Below are 22,236 nucleotides of genomic sequence, written 5' to 3' on the forward strand. Positions count from 1 at the left end.
GGAAAAATTTCGGAAAATTTTAGTAAATTTTGGAAAATTTTTGGAAAATTTCTGAAATTTTTGGAAAAATTTCGGAAAATTTGCGAAAATTTTTGGAAAAATTTCGGAAAATTTTTGAAAATTTTCGGAAAATTTTGGTAAATTTTGGAAAATTTTTGGAAATTTCTGAAAATTTCTGAAAAATTTTCGAAAATTTTAGGAAAATTTTGGAAAAATTTCGGAAATTTTTGGAAAATTTTGTAAAATTTTTGGAAATTTTCTGAAAATTTCTGGGAAAATTTTTGAAAATTTTTGAAAATTTTCGGAAAATTTTGGAAAATTTTTGGAAATTTTTCGGAAAATTCTGGAAAATTTTGGAAAAATTTCGGAAAATTTTCGAAAAATTTCGGAAAATTTTTGGAAATTTTCTGAAAATTTCTGAGAAAAATTTTGAAAATTGTGGAAAATTTTCGGAAAATTTTCGGAAAATTTGGGAAAATTTTTGGAAATTTTTCGGAAAATTAAGGAAAATTTGGGAAAATTTTCGGAAAATTTTGGAAAAATTTCGGAAAATTTTTGGAAAATTTTGGAAAATTTTTGGAAAATTTTGGAAAATTTTTGGAAAATTTTGGAAAATTTTGGGAAAATTTCGGAAAATTTTTGGAAATTTTCTGAAAATTTCTGGGAACATTTTGGAAAATTTTGGGAAATTTTCGGAAAATTTGGGAAATTTTTTGGAAAAACGGTAAAAAAATTGAAAAAATAGGAAAAACCTAACCTAACCTAACCTAACCTAGCCCCCACTCCCCCCTACCCCCTAACCCCCTGCCCCCGACTGCGTACCAATCCATCGGAAAAATCTTTAAAAAATCGGTAAAAATTCGAAAAAAATCGAAAAAAACGGAAAAAATCGAAAAAATAGGAAAACCTAACCCAACCTCACCTAACCTAACCTAACACAACCTAACCTAACCTAACCTAACCCAACCCCAACCTAACCTAAAACCTAACCTAACCTCAACCCTAACCAACCTAACCTAACTAAACCCTAACCTAACTAACCTAACCTAACCTAACCTAACTCAACCTAACCCCCTAACTAACCTAACTAACCCAACCTAACCTCAACCTAACCTAAACCTAACCCAACCCTCGCCTCCCCCTCCCCCCACCCCCTGCCCCCTGCCCCCTACTCCTTACCAATCCATCGGAAAAAAATTTAAAAATCAGAAAAAATTGAAAAAATCGAAAAACGGAAAAAATTGAAAAATAGCAAAAACCTAACCCAACCTACCTAACCTAACCTAACCTAACCTATTCTAACCTAACCCAACCTAACCCAACCTAACCTTGCTCCCCCCCACCCCGGAACCCCCTGCCCCCTACTCCTTACCAATCCATCGGAAAAATCTTTAAAAAATCGGTAAATATTCGAAAAAAATCGAAAAAAACGGAAAAAATAGCAAAACCTAACCTAATCTAACGTAACCTAACGTAACCTCTCTGTCCATGTAATCCAGTTGCCTCTGAAGATGTCTTGAATAAAGACGAAAGCGAAGGTGCTCCGTTGTTTCCCTTTTCCCGTGTGATTTTATCAAGATTTATCTTATCCACGTTTTCATTGTGGATCTACATGAAATATATATATATATATATATATATATATATATATATATATATATATATATATATATATATATATATATATATATATATATATATATATATATATATATATATATATATATATATATATTGTAGTGTACTGTACTCCGGGGGTCACCAATTGTAGCGTACTGTATGTGGCCAGTTGTCAAATTTCTCTATGTTTGTTCATTTTCTCTTTGATAGGCTCACATACATACGTACATGTAAGAGATCTCACACTCAGGATGGAGGTAAGAAATGAAACTCATAATAGCGTTCTCTGTATATAAATATATTGTAAGTACAGTGCGGTGCTAGGGAGTTGCTGTGTGGCGAGGAGCTTGCTGAGAGGTCTTGTTGGTTGAGGAGCTTGTTGAGAGGTCTTGTTGGTTCTGTAGAGTAGAGTAGAATGATCTCCACGGCTAGGCTGAGGTGTATTTATACAATTCTCCAGGATCAGAGAAGTGAGGTGAAGGCGGTAACGGACCAATCACCGCGCAGTCCGCGAGTGAGGCCTGGTCTGTGGAACTCGCTGTTGATTGGCTGGTATCGGACGGCAAGTGATCAGTCAGCAGTTGTACTCACATGTCCGCAAGTGAGGCCTGGTCTGTGGAACTCGCTGTTGATTGGCTGGTAAGCAAACAGCAAGTGATCAGTCAGCAGTTGTAGGGGAGAGTATCCACTACAATACTCCCCCTCCCCTCCGAGCACTGCAGGAGACTTGTTGTCGGCAGGGTTGTATTTCACATGTGAGACATAACGGGCAGGGGTGTGGATCAGTCGGCCGCTACGGGAGACGACTCTGTCTAGTGATGTGTAATCTGTGGAAGAAGAAGGGTTGTAGAGATTGATTGATTGAAACATTTTTTTTAGCCAGAAAAATACAGATACAGAGTGGATAATAATAACAATTTAACATGGCTGAGCCAGTTGAGAACCTGAACTCTCTTTGAGGCACCTGATATACAGGTATACTATACATTTATCTCAAGGAAGTATTATGTAACATTTAGTATCATCTGGAATAGTACAATAGCATGGTAGTAATAAGTACATCTCATAATGTGGTGCTTCTCTCGCGGCAGGTGCAAAGTCCTCAGGGTTGGTGGTTGGGGTGTCTGGGTCCACGTCAGGAACAGAGTCCACGTCAGGAGCAGGGTCTATGCCAGGAGCAGGGTCCTCGTTAGGAGCAGGGTCCACGTCAGGAGCAGGGTCTATGCCAGGAGCAGGGTCCTCGTTAGGAGCAGGGTCCACGTCAGGAGCAGGGTCTATGCCAGGAGCAGGGTCCTCGTTAGGAGCAGGGTCCACGTCAGGAGCAGGGTCCTCGTTAGGAGCAGGGTCCACGTCAGGATCAGTAGGTACCTGAGGATGAAAAGAGGGTACCCAGAAATGTTGTGGGCGAGGTGGTGCTGCAAGTGGCAATGGTGGGCAGACTGGCGGAGGAGGTACGGGATGAATGTGTTCAAGGTGATGGGAAGGCTGGCGTGGGGCAGTTGCCTTGAATGCAGAAACTGCCTGTCGTAGTGGGTCGTGACAGGCAGCAGGAGTGAAGTGGTCAAGGTCAGAAGTAAGGCATGTGATGTGCTGCCTGAGTGTCATAGGTTATGGCATCTACCAATCCTCGTCGATGTCACTTCCTCGTGTAGTTGCAGGGAGCCTCACAGCGTCTAGCGTTAGCACCAAAACGTTGATGGTACCAACAGAAGGTAGGTACACTGTGCTGGGGGCTGGCGGTGGCGTTTGCAGCAGGACAGGGGTGTTGGGGTCGGTAGGACACAGTGCGTGGTTCAGGAACAGGAGCAGCTGCAGGTTAGGAGGAGCAGAGCTGCTCGAGGGTGTCCATTCTGTGGTGTAGAGATTGTAGCAGGTCCTTCAAGTCTTGTTTGTCTGGTGGAATGCTACTTCTCTGAGGAGCGTTGATGTGGTTGACGAGACCGGAGGAAAGTGACAGTGTGGCCGCTGAGTTGTTCACGGCAGCATGGCGCACAGCAGTGTATTCGTTGAATACTCTGTCTGCTGTGGCTGCATAGGTCGCCGAGGTAGTACAGTAGTCCAGTACCGAGAGGACGAGACGAACTTCTGCAGGGAGCTTCTGAAAGTAAAGCTGGCGTAGGATAGTGTCAGGAAGCCTGTCTGTGTGGCGGGAGTTCAGTCTCCGCATCCTTTCCCAGAGACATGCAGGCGTTGAGTTGCCGAGGGAGAGACAGGTTAGGTCTTGCAGGAGACTGGTGTCAGGCAGCTGGTATCGCCTCTTGAGAGCATCTCGTAGAGCTGCGAATTTGTTGTTAGCTGGAGGGTTGGTGATGGTTTCTGAGACTTGAGTGGCAACTTCTGTGGGCAAGGAACAGAGCAGGGCGACGTACTTCTGTTTGTCTGTAGCTGTTGAGCCGATGAGAGCTGCCTCCATGTGGATTATCCAGTCTTCAATGTTGTGATTGAAGACTGGGAGAGTGATCCGTTTCTCATCCATTCTTGTGAGAGTGCGTCACACTTATTGGGTAAGGATGAGGGATGAGTGCTTGCTCCAACCCCCTTTCGTGTTCACAATCTCCTGGGAGGGAGGTGAACAGTTACAGAGGGGGGGGGGGGGAACAGGACAAATACACTTTTGAGGGTGCAGTTCCCTAGACCAGAGCGAAAAAAGAAGGAAAAGAGCACAAACCACGTCTGGAATATCACGCATTAGCTGCTCTCCAGCTGGAGTGTGGGTTACTCACACCACCAGTGGGGAGGGCAAACTAATGCTTACACCGAAAACGCTTGTGAGATGTTGTCGACGATATCAGTGGTGGGTGGTCCGGCCAACAATGGCAGCAGAGAGAATTGGTGGAATTGTTGGTTATGCAAATCAGCAGTCAATGGGACTCAGTATTTACCAATTACACTTTCTAAATTAGATGATCTCCCACCAATTACATCTCAGGATGCTATCATTCTGCCAAATTCTGAAATAAATGTTAGGCCTCACCATTTCCTCCAATATGTCCTGAAAATCACACATCCTTAACCTAGCTAAAGCTGCCTCCCAAAAGTTGGGAATGCGGTACAGATGCCGCTGCTACTTCACTCCTGAGCAGTTGCTTCAAGTATATAAAGGATTCATTCGTCCTAACTTGGAGTACTGCTCTCATATCTGGGGTGGCTCTTCTTCTGTCCAACTGTTAGATAGGGTGGAATCAAAGGCATTTCGTCTTATTAACTCTCCTCCTTTAGTCGACAATCTTTCTTCCCTTTCTCTTCGCCACAATGTTGCTTCACTCTCTCTTTTACAGGTACTTTAACGGACAATGTTCGGTGGATTTGGTATCCTGTGTTTCGCCGGCAAGGCCGTGAGCTCGTAACACACATCTTGCCCGCAGTGCCCATCATTTTTCTGTGGGTGTGGGTCACTAGAATAACCCGTTATAGTACAGTACATCCTTCTTTCCTCACACAGCCAAACTGTGGAATGTTCTGCCTTCTTCTGTGTTTCCATACGTATACAATGTCTCACTTTAAAAAGATGGTTTTCTGGCATCTTCGTGGTGTAGATTAACACAGTACAGTCTCTCCTCGACTTACAACAATCCGGACATATGACGGCCATGGTTGTATAAAATATTTTTCACATTATGTATTTTCGAGTCCTGACGTTTGGTCATAATGTGACGCCGTACGATAGCTTGGGCTGGACCGCCTCGTGACGTACAGCATCCACGTCGTAGCGCGCACAGTTGGTGTTTGGCCGTCGTTGTTGTTAGTGATGACCCACCCAGCCCTGTCTCCTCCTCTGCTTCATCCAATTAATGTAGTCTCGTATGTTTAATTAAAAAATTATTGAGGCCCTTGTGCATTCAGCTGACTACATTAAAGGTAAGTGCACAGTCACACTTTATTCATTTTTCATTATTGATTACTTTTACTGTACTGTATTTCATTTTAGAATTTATATGTATTATTTTTGCCTTTTCAACTTACGACCTGGTCGTCGGGACAGAACCCTGTCGTAAGTCGAGGAGAGGCTGTATAATAGGGTGTGTCAATTTTGTCAACATGTTAAAAATCAAATTTGGTGGTCAAAATATTGTGCCTATTTATGTCTAAACTTGAGATTAGCAAACAAAAATGAATTGAAATAACCCTCACCTACATCAATTATACCTTAAAGTTTCAAATATCAGTATTTCAACAAATTAATGAGACTTGATTAGAATTATTCACTTGATATTAACTAATCTCATGTAAGCATATGGATTATGGAGTATTTTATGGTTCTATAGCTTGTGTACAATATGCATGTCAGAACATGAACATGAACAGGCTCTCCGTGTGGGACAGTTTAATTCTTGTTTTGACTTGTACCAAGCGTGAGGATAAGGCGCCCGGCTCACTCTCCTTCTAGATATCATAGACGGTGGTTTGCTCTCATTGCACTTGCACCTACTCTACCAGACGAATTCTACATTTTAATTATTGAAAGTAGGGCATATTGATTGTCGCAGTTACTTATATCATTGTATAAAACATTAAGTTCTAAGAAATTATTATGTTATTTCTGTTACAGCATTTTTTATAAACAAATTGATATTTTTTGAAACAACAATTGAATTATGAAACATTGAAATATTTTTCTATTTGTCAGATAGTGTGAAGATGTCAAAATTGAAGACAAGAAGTCAGTTGTCAACCCACTTGAGCCTGCTAGTTGGTAAAGGGAAGGAGCTTCCTGTATCAGAACTTCCAACAGTGAGAGACATGCTAAGATTAGGGTTACTCCTTCGAGAAAAAAATGCAAAGGACAGAAGGAACTATACAGATAAAGAACTCATAAATGACATGATAGTCCCTCTTCTGCATCAATGGACAAAAGCTAATGCACTATTCAAACCACCTGTGATTAATCAGTGTCGAACTATTGAGCTAAAACTAACGAAATTATGGCACAAAGCAGTTGAAACATCACTTGGTAAAGGAAACTTGGCCAGGAAAAATGAATTTCTGCACACACTTGATACTCTGTTTGACATTTTGACCTGCAAGTGCTCCATACAATTATGTTCTGAATCCAACTGTTCTCACTCAGGTAAGAGAGAAAATAATTCCCACATTGATTGTGGTTGTCCTCGTGAAAAGAAGATCCCTGTTTTAGAGCTTGAATTTATAAAGGCACAGAGGACAAAGGCAGAAGGCCAAGGAAGTATGCAAATGGGTTCAATAGATTATTCAGAAACAAAGAAGCAGATTGCTAATGCCAAGAAGAGAGAACAAATCCGAGAGAGGGAACAAAAGAAGAAAATGAAGAGTGAAGAAGCCATCCAAAGAGAGGAAGAGCTGTGTCAAGATGTTTATCACTTCTTTGATAGTTCTTCTGATGAACAGGAAGCAACATCAGATGATAGTTCCAAAGAGCCATCTGAACCTTTACCAAAGAAAATGAAATACAACACAAGAAATATTTCAAACATTGCTTTAGCTAGTATTCGCCACCATGCTGGACTTCGTGAGGCTGCAGAAATTGCAACTGCCGCTTGGATAGATGCAGGCCTCATCAGCCGAGAGGATGTATCTTTGGTGATAGATCATAATAAAATTAGAAGAGCACAAGAAAAAATAATGAAGGAAATATCTGATCAGCATGAAAAAGATTTAAGCGAGGGAGGGCTCTCCTGTCTTTTGTTTGATGGAAGAATAGATGACACAAAAGTTTTGCTAGAAGTAGAGGGAGTGAACAGAAAGTTTCCAGGTCTCATCAAAGAAGAACACTACTCTGTCTGTTCTGAGCCTGGTGGTCGGTTTTTGTTTCACTTTGCTCCCGAAACTGAAGTAGAAGGGAAGAAACATGCAGAGGTCATTGCTGATCATATTTTATGTTGGGTTCAGGAGAGAGGACTTGGCAGTTCACTGCAGGCTGTTGGTGGAGATTCAACTGCAGTGAACACCGGATGGCAGGGGGGTGTAATGACGCATTTAGAGAAAAAACTAGGAAGAAGACTTGTTTGGATTGTATGTGATTTACATACAGGCGAGCTACCTCTTCGTCATCTCATCCAGGAACTTGATGGTCCTACAAAGAGCAACAACAAGTGGTCAGGTCCCCTTGGCATCATGCTGGATGAAGCAACACAACTAGAAATAAATACAACCTTTCCAAAGGTCGAAGTTGGCCCTCCCCTTCCGGCGTTGTCTGAAGGAGTCATCAAAGATCTCAGCACAGATCAATCCTATGCTTATCGTATTGCCCAAGCAATAAGATCAGGAGAAGTGCCTCAGTCATTGGCTCTCTTGGAGATTGGACCTGTCAGTCACAGCCGTTGGTTAACTACAGCTCTTCGTTTCTGCAGGATTTGGATTTCCAAACACGAATTGAAGGGCAAAGTGCTGAAGAATTTGAGGTTAATTGTTGAATTTATTATTGGAGTTTATCTTCCCCAGTGGTTTAGTGTGAAACTTAATCCTATGTGGGTGGATGGGCCCAATCACCTTTTGTTTCAATTGCAGCTAGTAAGAACACAGAGGAAGGTAGTGAGGGACATCGTGTTACCTGTGGCAAGAAGGTCCGCTTGGTATGCTCGATCAGAAGCAGTTTTGCAAGCAATGCTTTGCAGTCAATGTACCAATCTCCGAACCGAGGCTGTAGAAGTCATTCTAAAGATTAGAGGAACGCTAATAGATGACGACCAGTTGGGAGACTGTTCGTTTCATTCAAGAAAAGTTCCCCCAATAAACGTCAATGCCACCAAATTGTCAGAATTGGTTGACTTGAGTTTGGAAGTCTTAGAGCCACCATTGACAACAAGTCTAACTAGCCAAGAATTGAGAAACCTTAAAGAGACTCCAATGCAGGTGCCGAAGTGGCCTTCCCACACTCAAAGTGTGGAGAGATGTGTGAAAATGGTCACAGAAGCAGCGGGCCATGTTTACAGCCACGAGAGGCGAGAAGGTTACATCAAAGCACAAATAGCAAGCAGACTACTGATGACAAGAAACCAAAGCAAAGAGAGTATGAAGGCATTGGTTACTTTCAAATAGACTACGGATAATAAAATATAATAATTTGAAACTTGAAACAGTAACATGTGTGCAAACGCTGGTTATGTTATAAATTCACAAATATGTACATTTAAAAATCCATTTGATGTAGGTAGGACTTATTATAAAAAAAAATTTATGCCAGAATATTGTTTTGCATGCTTAAAGACTACAATAAATTGCTACCAAATTACTCGATTTTCAATTTAGCCAGTTCACCCCCTAAATTGACACACCCTACTGTATAACCTTTTTCTTCTCTATTTTTAATTTTTTTCTGTTCTTATTTTTTCGCCCCCCAGGCCCCGTTGTGGGTCATTCGACCAGTGCTCGGGTGGGCTAATTCTCGTTAAAAACAATTAAAAAATAAAATAAAATTATATTCAGTATGAAGTTATTTGTTTTTATGTCCCTAGATTCACTGCACCTGTTAGACGTCACTATTTAGTTAACAAAATTAGCCCCTGGGCTTTGGGTTATGGTTGGCAACCACCCCCCATTGTGTGTATATTTGGGAACATTTAAAAAACAAATAAAAAGCAATTCTAGTCTTACAAACTGGCCATGCATGATATAAACAGGAAATACATACATGTCCTTAGCACAGGTTAGCAACAACGGGGCTTGGAAGAGTCGAGAATGTTCGTGTAGTGGCATGTATGTATAACTCAGTAGTAACAAGGTAAACACACTAATATATAGGCAGTATGAGGTACAGGGCTCCTGTCTTACTATGTTATTACTATTTTCACTATAAACAATCATTATTACTGATCCAGTAATTGATCACAGTACAGTACTAGACTTGGGGATGGGGGTAGAAGCACATGGTGAAGTGCCAAGATCACAAAAGCTGAGAAGAGACTGGGAGGGTCTCATGTGTGAGACCGTGAAAGATAAATACTTATCTGGCAACATAATCTAGCCAGACCCACCCTTTTCATTCAAACAGGCCCGTGAAAGATCAAGATGTCATGTGACATGACCTGAAGCTCTACAGACACACGTCATAGGACATAACCCGGAGCCTAGGGGGTTAATACATTTACCAATGGTGTACAAACTAAAGATTATAGGATGTGTGTGAGAGAGGGGGGTAAAGAAAACTGCTGATGAATGTAAAATCAAAACTTATAAAAAATGTAGACAATTTAATTATAATTCAATAATATACAGACAGTACAGATTTTATAAACATCTAGTTATGCACAGTATTCTAACTTCTCAAAATTTTGCAAATAGATCAACATACAGTATTTCAAATAACTGCCAAAACTCTCATGAGCTATCAACAACATGCCCTAGGAAGAGAAACTAAACATATTAACAGAGAAAATAAATAAAATTATTGAAATTATTTTTAACCCAGGGAAAACTTAACTACATTAATATTATACCATACCTGTAAAATCTGCCTTGACATATGGAGAACAAAATTTCAGGAAACACACTCATTCTTCACTCTTTAATGACTGTGGTTTGAAAAAATGGAGGATACCTGTATAGTTAGAGTAATGCATGCAATAAAAGTGAGTCCAATGATGGGTAAGACAATATGAAACAAGTAGAGCAAAAATAAACCAGATAAGTGACATTAAGCCCCTATGAAAACAGAGTATGTCTCCTGATCCAATAAAGGAATCATTATAATGGATACAGATACAAGGAGAAAGATCCTACTCTTGATTAAACTCTTCTCTCATTTTAAGGTTTTTTCTGAAGAACAGGTAACCTAGATAATATTTGGGTAACTAACAGTATACACATGTAAGGAATGAGACAAAACATATCTTTTATGCTCACTACTAATTCTCTGAATACAAACAAGATTTTTTAAAAAGGACACCTGGTTCTCAACATTTTAATGTGAGCTGCTTTAAATTGGTTGAGACTTCCTGTCCACTGGTCAACATTAGATTACCAATATCAACACAACCATGGGTATATATATATATATATATATATATATATATATATATATATATATATATATATATATATATATATATATATATATATATATATATATATATATATATATATATATCCTCAACTTATGACGGGGTTAGGGACCCAAATCCAGGTTGTAATTCGAAAATGCTTAAATAATACATAGAAAATCTAAAATGGGTCTCTCTTTTTCTTCTCAGCACCACAAAACTCACTTTTATGCTTGTCAGCCATTTTTAAGTGAATTACAAACGAAAATTTTGTCAGTACACAGCGCAATCACTAACATCGGGACTCGAAAATACGTAATTTGACAAAAATTTGGTATGACTGAGGCGGACGTATATATATGTGTGTGTGTGTATATATATATATATATATATATATATATATATATATATATATATATATATATATATATATATATATATATATATATATATATATATATATATATATATATATATATATATATATATATATATATATATATACAGTATTACCCCGCTTAACGCGCTTTCACTTAACGCGTTTTCGCATATACGCGGTGCCTTGCCAAAGCTGAACTTTCACTTAACGCGGATTTTTCCACAGCAACGCGGTGAGTGTCCGGCTCGAGAGCTATTTTTAGATTCGCACCACCCCCCACCCGCCACCCTGCCTGACTGCCTGTTTTAGCTCATAAAATTCATACAAATTACCCAGCCAGAATATAGTTTACATTGCTGGAATTCTTATAATTTGGTGATCATTTTGAATATAAACAACATATTTTTTGCATTAAACATACAATTTTTAGATAAAATGTTTAATCTGAGTAAGTATGTTATCTTTTGTCCAAAATATATGACATTTATATTCAAAATATTCCTGGTCTTACAAGGAATCCAGCAATGTCAATTATATTATCCTAACTTTAGTTTGAGGTATTATTTATTAAAATTTAGTGGTTATCCCACACATCTCCTTGGGACGGTTGGTGGGGGGTGGGGGGGAGGGAGGGACCAACCGACCGACCATCTGTTACCCGGTGAAGAATTATTTTTTTTTAACTGAAGATATTTGTTTTAGCTCATTAAATTCATACAAATTACCCGGTCAGAATATAATTTACATTGCTGGAATTCTTATAATTTGGTGATCATTTTGAATATAAACAACATATTTTTTGCATTAAACATACAATTTTTAGATAAAATGTTTAATCTGAGTAAGTATGTTATCTTTTGTCCAAAATATATGACATTTATATTCAAAATATTCCTGGTCTTACAAGGAATCCAGCAATGTCAATTATATTATCCTAACTTTAATCTGAGGTATTATTTAATACTAAATGTTAAAAACTCTTGAATGGAGGATTGGTGGGGGGTGGGGGGAGGGTTGGGACTGACCACGCGGTTGGAAGAGGGGGGGAAGGCAAGGTGGGGTACTTTGATTGACAGATAGTGTTGAAGAATATATTTTTTTTTTATTAACTGTAGATATTTGTTTTAGCTCATAAAATTCATACAAATTATCCGGCCAGAATATAATTTACATTGCTGGAATTCTTATAATTTGGTGATCATTTTGAATATAAACAACATATTTTTTGCATTAAACATACAATTTTTAGATAAAATGTTTAATCTGTGTAAGTATGTTATCTTTTGTGAAAAATATATGACATTTATATTCAAAATATTCCTGGTCTTACAAGGAATCCAGCAATGTCAATTATATTTTCCTAACTTTAGTTTGAGGTTATCCCACACATCTCCTTGGGACGGTTGGTGGGGGGTGGGGGGGGGGAGGGAGGGACCGACCGACCATCTGTTAGCTGGCTGTGTACTGTAGTGTGAGAGGGGGAGGGAGTTGAGTCCATTATTTGAATGGACATTAACTTGGCGACTGTATTTCTCTTAAGTATTAATTGTGTGCATGTACCATCATAAAATTAAGATGTTATTTTTACTACAACATAGTTATTTGTCGTCAAAAAGTGGAGTTTGGGGGTCGGGCTGGGTTCTATTGGAATTAATCCCATATGTTCTGTTATTCACTTAACGCGGTTTTCACTTAACGCTGGACCCTCTGGGTTCAATTGACCGCGTTAAGTGGGGTACCACTGTATATATATAATATAAATATATATATAGTATATATATAAATATAAATATATATATATATATATATATAAATATATATATATATATATATATATATATATATATATATATATATATATATATAAATATATATATATATATATATACTCTCTATATATAAATATATATATATATATATATATATATATATATAATATATATATATATATATATATATATATATATATATATACAGTATTACCCGCCTAACGGTTTTCATAACGCGTTTTATCATATACGGTGCCTACGCCAAGTGAACTTTCACTGCTCACGGTTTTCCACATATACGGCGGTGAGTGTCGGCTCGAGGCGCTATTACAGATTTGCCCACCCGCCACCCTGCCTGACTGCCTGTTTTAGCTCATAAAATTCATACAAATTACCCAGCCAGAATATAATTTACATTGCCAATTCTTATAATTTGGTGATCATTTTGAATATAAACATCACCTGTTTTGCATTAGACATACAAATTTTAGATAAAAATTTTCTCAGAGTAACTATGTTATCTTTTGTACAAAATATATGACATTTATATTCAAAATATTCCCTAGTATCACAAGGAATCCCAGCAATGTCAAATAAATATCCTAACTTTAGTTTGAGTATTATTTATTAGAAAAAGTTAAAGCCTTCTGGTTTCCCACATCTCCTTGCGGACGGTTGGTGGGGGTGGGGGGAGGAGGAGGACCGACCGACCATCTGTTACCCTGTGAAGAATATTTTTTTTTATTCCTTTGAAGATATTTGTTTTAGCTCATAAAAATTCATACAAATTACCAGTCCTGAATATAATTTACATTGCTGGAATTCTTATAATTTGATGATCATTTTTGAATATAAACATCATATTTTGCATTAGACATACAAATTTTAGATAAAATTTTCTCAGGAAGTAACTATGTTATCTTTTGGTAAATATATGACATTTATATTCCAAAATATTCCACCTAGTCTTACAAGGAATCCAGCTTATAAAATTATATTATCTAACTTTTTTTAATCTGGTATTATTTAATACTAAATTAAAAACTCTTGAAGGGAGGATTGGTGGGGGGTGGGGGGAGGGTTGGGACTGACCGTGCGGTTGGAAGAGGGGGGGAGGCAAGGTGGGGTACTTTGATTGACAGATAGTGTCGTGAAGATTATTATTTTTTTTTATTAACTGAAGATATTTGTTTTAGCTCATAAAATTCATACAAATTACCCGGTCAGAATATAATTTACATTGCTGGAATTCTTATAATTTGGTGATCATTTTGAATATAAACATCATATATTTTGCATTAAACATACAAATTTTAGATAAAAATTTTTCTCTAGGTAACTATGTTATCTTTTGTGCAAAATATATGACATTTATATTCAAAATATTCCTGGTCTTACAAGGAATCCAGCAATGTCAATTGTATTATCCTAACTTTAGTTTGAGGTATTATTTATTAAAATTTAGTGGTTTTCCCCAAAAATTTCTCAGAGAGGGAAGAGCCGGCAGTGTAGTGTGAGAGGGGGAGGGAGTTGAGTCCATTATTTGAATGGACATTAACTTGGCGACTGTATTTCTCTATTTCTCTTAAGTATTAATTGTGTGCATGTACCATCATAAAATTAAGATGTTATTTTTACTACAACATAGGTATGTGCCTTCAAAAAGTGGAGTTTGGGGGTCGGGCCGGTTTCTATTGGAATTTATCCCATATGTTCTGTTGTTCACTTAACGCGGATTTCACTTAACACGGGACCCTCTGGGTTCTATTGACCGCGTTAAGTGGGGTACAACTGTATGTATATATATATATATATATATATATATATATATATATATATATATATATATATATATATATATATATATATATATATATATATATATATATATATATATATATATATATATATATATATATATATATATATATATATATATATATATATGTATATATATATAAATATATATATATATTACAGTGCAGTATATTGTTTTTAAATCTAAAATTTACAGATGGTACTCTTCTCTCCATTTCTTCATATTGAAAGAATGAGGTTTTTGGTTATCTAAAGAATAAGGATTAATATCTGAAAGGACTCCGCACATAAATTATAAAGTCAGTGCAAAAATATTTGGTAAACAATACACATGATAATCTGTATGTGTACATAACTTGTCTTTTACAATGGAAAGGAGTAAAACTGTACATGTTCCCCCCCCCCCCTGAATAAGAGCGAAAACCAGGGGTGTGTATATGTGCATGTGTGCACACAAAATCACAAAACATGTACACATAAACTCACATTCATATATAGCAACATACTTAAATTTCACCAGCACAACTTGAAGCAAGACCCACAGTAATGGAGGTAGAAGTGATACCAATTAGCTACACTTTTTAGGGATAATTGTTCATTTTAGCATTAACCCTCTCGTGCATGCAATAAGTTTACAGGTTTCCGTGACCGCGACAAAAGCCATAAGGGACCATTCACATGTGGTCTGCCAATTTATCCCACAAGAATTTTTTGAGGGGAGGGGGGCATGATTTGTACATCACTGGCTTCGTTATTGTATAACAGGGGGAAAAAAGAGAGGATAAGACTGTCTTTTCACTCCAAATAAAGAAAAAAAATGTGTTCCCAACATAATATCTCGGATATTTTCTCACACACCTACCAGAATTTTATGAGCTTTTCAACAGTGGCTTTGGAATTTTGTTATGTCTTATTGTGGGGAGGGTTGGAGAGATGTTAAAAGGGACAAACGCGACCTACCAACATGGCTGATGGAAGGAAACTGATGTTGACAGAACTCCACTGATGCTTTGGTACTTTCTACAAGCTTTTTTCGCAAGATCATGCAATCATCCATGATGCACAAAAATTTGACGAAATTATCTTGAAAACTTTTTTGGGTGAATTTAATGACGTGTTTTGTAGCACCATTGCAAATTGCGCTACCCAATGATCTGACACGAGCACAAAAGGGTTAAAGCAACACTGCCCTTTTAGTTAAATGGAGAAAACATTTAACTTTTTGCTGTAACTTATTAGAAAATTAGTTCACACATATAGCAAAACTTTCCGTTTAATTTCGTACACCATTTAGCTACTATCATAACCTGACCAAACTATATTTAAAAGCAGAGTAGGTATTAAGTAAGGTTAAGTTAAGTTAGTAATTATGCTACTGTTTTATAACCAGTACAGCATTATGGCTATCTACAATAAATTCTACATGATTGTCCCACTAAAGACCAGGTTGAATTTCTGGGTACAGTATCTACTGTATATACATACAGTAGACCCTTGTCATTCGCAAGGGATAGGTTCCAAAAAATGGCGAAAATTAGCAAAACCGCGAATATCAACTTATACTACCTTAGTGCACTACTGTATACCTATACCAAACAACTAACCAGCCATGGCAGCACTCATCCCCTCTTTTAACTTATCTAATAATTAAACTTTTGTTGTCAGGGTCATCACTGACTTCTGCCTTACATTTTCACTCCACAAGCATCACTAGCACTGACAACACTAGGCAGTCTTTTAGGGGCCATTTCACACAGAAACACTAAAGAAATGAGAGTACAACACAAGTTGTTGTGTGAGTTGACTCATTGTGCTGCAGGAAAAGGCTTGCAAGCTAGCCACCATAGCCACCATCGAAATAGCGAATCACAAACTCGCAAATGGCCCAGGGTCTAATGTACATATAAAGCACTGTGTGTGTGTGTGTTTTTTTTGTCTGTTTACTGTCTACAGCTACAGTTTTAAAGGTAGAATTGAAACTTGTACTGAAAATATGCATGCATGCAAAAATTGTCCCAACGGCGGAATTTTGGAAGGTTGACCCCAGTGGTTAGCCCCCACCCCAGAAGGTGGAACACCCTCATTTTTAACACATCTAAATGGAGGGGGGGGGGCAACTTAAAGTGATATTGTAGTGGATGAAGTGTAGAAGATAGTGTAACTGATGTAGTGCAATGATAGTTTAGTACAGTATATGTACTATAGGTGATAGCATTCTTGATGTAGTAAGTAGTATTGTGGATGTAGTATAGATGATAGTGTATTGGATGTAATGGAGATGATGGTATAGTGTACAGTCAACCCTCACTTTACGCAGTCCCACATTCCGCGTTTACGCGGTGCCCTGCCAGAACCCAGGATGCTCACATTCCGCGGTGGGTGTACCCCTTTACACGGGTGAAGTATAATTTTTTTATTTAGCTCATAAAATTCATACAAATTATCCGGCCAGAATATAATTTACATTGCTGGAATTCTTACAATTTGATGATCATTTTGAATATAAACATCATAGATTTTGCATTAGACATACAAATTTTAGATATAATGTTTACTCTGAGTAAGTATGTTATCTTTTGTGCAAAATATATAATGTTTATATTCAAAATATTCCTAGTCTTACAAGGAAACCAGCAATGTCAATTATATTATCCTAACTTTAATCTGAGGGACAGTCAACCCTCACATTACGCGGTCCCGCATTCCGCGGTTCACCGTTAACGCGGTGCCCTGCCGGAACCTAACATGCTCACATTCCGCGGTCGTGAACCCCATTACGCGGAGAGCGGCTGGCAAGCCGCGCCATTTTTGGATCCAAACCTCCCGCCATCCGCCATGTTGTGTAAGAGGCGCGAAAATGGTGCGCACAAGGTCGCCCAGTCATCAAAACATTACCAGTTCTTCACCCGCCACCCACTACAGCCAGCCCAAGTCAGTGATAGTGATAATTATAGTGAGGATATGGACTTATATGAACTTTGGGGGGTTTGACAAAGAGGCCCTGCAAGCCTCTGTGGTGGATAGTGATACAATTGATACAAGTGATACAGGTGAGGGCCAATAATCTGCCCTCTGCCTCGGAACCAACCGCCCATCCCCGTGTGCCCAGCCATCTTTTCTACTAATGTAAGTGTTAAAAAACCTAATATTATTGATATTTCTCTTAATTATTAATTGTGTGTGCATGCCATCATAAAGTTAAGATAATATTTTTACTACAACATAGTTGTGTGTCGTCAAAAAGTGGAGTTTGGGGATCGGCCTGGACTCCATTTCAATTAATCCCATATGTTATGTTGTTCACTTTACGCGTTCCTCACTTTCCGCGGTACCCTCCGGGTTACATTAACCGTGTAATGTGAGACCCAACTGTATTATTTAATACAAAATGTTAAAATTTATTTTTTTCACCCACTCTTTCTCTTGAAGGGAGGAGTGGTGGGGGTGGGGGGAGGGTTGGGACTGACCGCACGGTTGGAAGAGGGGGGGAGGCAAGGTGGGGTACTTTGATTGACAGATAGTGTAGTGAAGAATATTTTTTTTTTATTAACTGAAGATATTTTTTTTAGCTCATAAAATTCATACAAATTACCCGGCCAGAATATAATTTACATTGCTGGAATTCTTACAATTTGATGATCATTTTGAATATAAACATCATAGATTTTGCATTAGACATACAAATTTTAGATGTAATGTTTAATCAGAGTAAATATGTTATCTTTTGTGAAAAATATATGACATTTATATTCAAAATATTCCTGGTCTTACAAGGAATCGAGCAATGTCAATTATATTATCCTAACTTTAGTTTGAGGTATTATTTATTACTATACCTGGTTTTCCCCCCAAAATTTCTCAGAGGGAAGAGCCAGCAGTGTAGTGTGAGAAGAGGGGGAGGGAGTCGTGTCCATTATTTGAATGGACATTAACTTGGCGACTGTATTTCTCTATTTCTCTTAAGTATTAATTGTGTGCATGTACCATCATAAAATTAAGATGTTATTTTTACTACAACATAGTTATGTGTCGTCAAAAAGTGGAGTTTGGGGATCGGCCTGGACTCCATTTCAATTAATCCCATATGTTATGTTATTCACTTTACGCGTTTCTCGCTTTCCGCGGTACCCTCCGGGTTACATTAACCGCGTAAAGTGAGGGTTAACTGTATATAAGAGTGTAGTGAACATTGTGCTCATTGTGTAGATGATGCACAGTAGCTGACAGACTGGGCATAAGCTACGAGCTACCCCTCAAAAACAAATGTGGGAAATGCCAGGTTCCCAGCTAGTAAAAATTTGTATTAAAATATATATCACGCACGCACGCACGCACGCACGCACACACACGCACACACACACACGCACACACACACACACACACACACACACACACACAAAGAGAGAAGTAAGCTTGTGAAATATATCATATAGGTACTGTACACATGACTTTGGAAAAGTGAATTAACATAGTACACAAATAGATACTGGTATGCTAAAATGAATTTTAAAAAATACTGTAATATATTAAAAAGTAAACTTTTTGTTCATATAATAACAGGCTCTAAAGAGTAGAAAATATATAAACTAAATAAAAGCACATACTGTACAATACTACATTTCAGGAGCATTTCATATAAGACAGTAAAGTAAAATGTCTATACTACTGTATATGTCTACAACAGACCTCTTTCCATTCACCAGACTTCAACACCAAACAGTACCATATGTCTGTACACTATATCTCTACAATTTGCTCCTTTCTTCTTTCACCATATTTCAACATAGTTATGAAGATTGGTAAACCAAGGAACAGTACCAGGTCAATTATAGTTCCCACTTTTATGATAGTAGTCCAGTACATACAAATTCTTCCCTAAATATATTATGGTAGACCATCTTCAAGTGTTTGATTGAACAGTTTCTACCAAAGAACTAAAAGAATTTGCATTTTTGTTTAATTATTACAAAATTGAAGCATGTGGTACTTGCCAACTCAAAAAATTTCATACAATTTAGGAGTGCTTCAGCAAGTGTACACAAGGAAAAAAGGATGACATAATGCAGTACGTAAGGTGAAATACTCTTACATGATGCCAGAACAATAAAATATAATTATAAAGTTTTTGAATTATTTATGGCAGCATGGATGAGAAAAAAGTACAGTATATAGCAAAATAACTAAAGTGTGTGAAAGATTATATGGGTAACCAAGGCCAAACACTACTGCTTCTAAATACATGTAGCCTAATTACTAGACTGTTCAGTATTATTTAAATAAATATGACTCCCTTAAAATTGCAATATAATGTAGAATACTCAAGCAGTTCACATATGGAGTTCCACAAGTGAGAAAATTGTAAAATATGCATTCAAAGGTGTACTCGCATACACTGGTGAACTAAATAGGAACTGCTTATTGCATAAGCAGAACCAACAGTCAGTACTTGACTATGTCTGGGACTAGAAGCTTCATGTTACATACAACACAAAGTAATCAAGTCTGTTTCAGTACCTAATGGCATCCAAAAAATGTAGCAAATTGTAATAATTCAATACATCTAATTTACCAGAATGAACTTCACTGTTTCACATAAAATCACACTTCTTAAAGAGAAAAATATTTTATTTGTGACATTTGTGAAATATGTGTCAGCTACATCATCAATATGCTCAACAACAAGAGCTTTCACTGCCATTCAGGTATATGATTATTTAACTCATACAACCAAACAAACAAAAAAAAAGAACAGCACATACTTACAGAAAAAGCATTACCACACCTGCATACACACATAGAAACAATCATATATGTACAGAAGAAAGCAAATTTAAACACAAAATGCTAAAAAGTTATTCAAAGTTCCCTATAGTGTATTAATTTTTTCTTCTTTTAGTCTTTACACTCAATTATTATTATTCATTTTCAACATTGATTAGTTTCAAGTGTCTGATATTGATGATAAATATATATTTTCACTAAGCTGTACTGTACAGCATTTTATGACCTGTTTACTTCGCTTGTTCTATTGACTATGTGCTCATTATAAAAAATTACACTTTGTAAATTTCATTACAAACATTACATCATTAAAATACTATTGAGTAGTGGGCTCTAATCTTTTCCTTATTTTTTTTCTACGATTTACCTTTGTATTCTTGAGTGTGTGTATAAATCGAACCTGATGCATACCCAAGTTAAGTTTAATGTACAGTATTACCCCCGCTTTACAAGGTTTCACTTTCCGTGATTTCTCACTCATTTACACGGTACCTTGCCAGAACCGGACTTTCACTTCTTTCACTTTCCGCGGTGCATCTTCTCATATACCGGGTGAAGTATAATTTTTTTTTTTTTCTTGTTTAGCTCATAAAATTCATACAAATTACCCGGCCAGAATATAATTTACATTGCTGGAATTCTTACAATATGATGATCATTTTGAATATAAACATCATGGATTTTGCATTAGACATACAAATTTTAGATCTAATGTAATAATTTGGTTTACACAAAGCAAATATTTCATCTTTTGTGCAAAATATATGACATTTATATTCAAAATATTCCTGGTCTTACAAGGAATCCAGCAATGTCAATTATATTATCCTAACTGTAGTCTGAGGTATTATTTATTACTAAACGTTAAAATCTAGTGTTTTCACCCAAACATTTCTCTGGTAGGGAGGGAAGGTGGGGGTGGGGGGAGGGTTGGAACCGACTGACCAGCTGGCATGAGTGTGAGGAGGGGGGGGGAGGCAAGGTGGGGTACTTTGATTGACAGATAGTGTCCTTGAAGATATATTTTTTTTTATTTACTGAAGATATTTGTTTTAGCTCATAAAATTCATACAAATTACCCGGCCAGAATATAATTTACATTGCTGGAATTCTTACAATATGATGATCATTTTGAATATAAACATCATGGATTTTGCATTAGACATACAAATTTTAGATCTAATGTAATAATTTGGTTTACACAAAGCAAATATTTTATCTTTTGTGCAAAATATATGAAGTTTACATTAAAAATATTCCCTGACCTGCAAGGAATCCAGAAATGTTAATTATATTATCCTAACTTTAGTCTGAGGTATTATTTATTACTAAACGTTAAAATCTAGTGTTTTCACCCAATCATTTCTCAGAGAGGTAGGGGCCAGTGAGCTGGGAAGAGGGGAGGGGGGGGGGAATTGAGTCTATTATTTGAATGGACATTAACCTAGCGACTGTATTTCTCTTAAATATTAATTGTGTGAGCATACCATCATAAAATTAAGATGTTCTTTTTACTACAACATAGGTATTGTGTCGGAAAAAGTGGAGTTTGGGGGTCGGGCCAGTCTCTATTGGAATTAATCCCATATGTTCTGTTGTTCACTTTCCGCGGTACCCTATGGATTCAATTGACCGCGTAAATCGGGGTACTACTGTACAGTAGTTTATGTTTACAACTCCTTCTTAAATAAGTATTTGTCTACATGTTTAAATAAACTTTAAAATCCATCACAAGATATCTGCATTCTCAAAAATTTCACCAGTGTAAAGGTAAGATAGTGTACCCAAAACAATACAGTAATACCCCGATTTACGCGGTTCACATTTACGCGGTACCTCGCCAGAACCGCAATTTCATTTTACGCGGTGCATCTACTCATATACGCGGGAAGCAGCGCGGGCAGGATGCGCACAA

The 22,236-nt window shown here is 37.2% G+C and overlaps 1 protein-coding gene across 1 annotated transcript in view; it reads right to left on the reverse strand.

Annotated features, from left to right (window-relative positions):
• Window positions 1-1,929: 1,929 nt before the first annotated feature.
• Window positions 1,930-22,236, reverse strand: part of LOC121869329 (protein phosphatase inhibitor 2-like) — an 88,427-nt gene continuing 68,120 nt past the window's right edge. Inside the window, exon 4 of the mRNA XM_042370621.1 lies at window positions 1,930-2,447. Coding sequence (XP_042226555.1) covers window positions 2,191-2,447 — 257 coding nt within the window. The 3' untranslated portion in view covers window positions 1,930-2,190. The remainder of the gene's footprint in view (window positions 2,448-22,236) is intronic.

Source organism: Homarus americanus, unplaced genomic scaffold (assembly GCF_018991925.1).
Source record: "Homarus americanus isolate GMGI-L3 unplaced genomic scaffold, GMGI_Hamer_2.0 scaffold36734, whole genome shotgun sequence".
NCBI classification, from domain to species: domain Eukaryota; kingdom Metazoa; phylum Arthropoda; class Malacostraca; order Decapoda; family Nephropidae; genus Homarus; species Homarus americanus.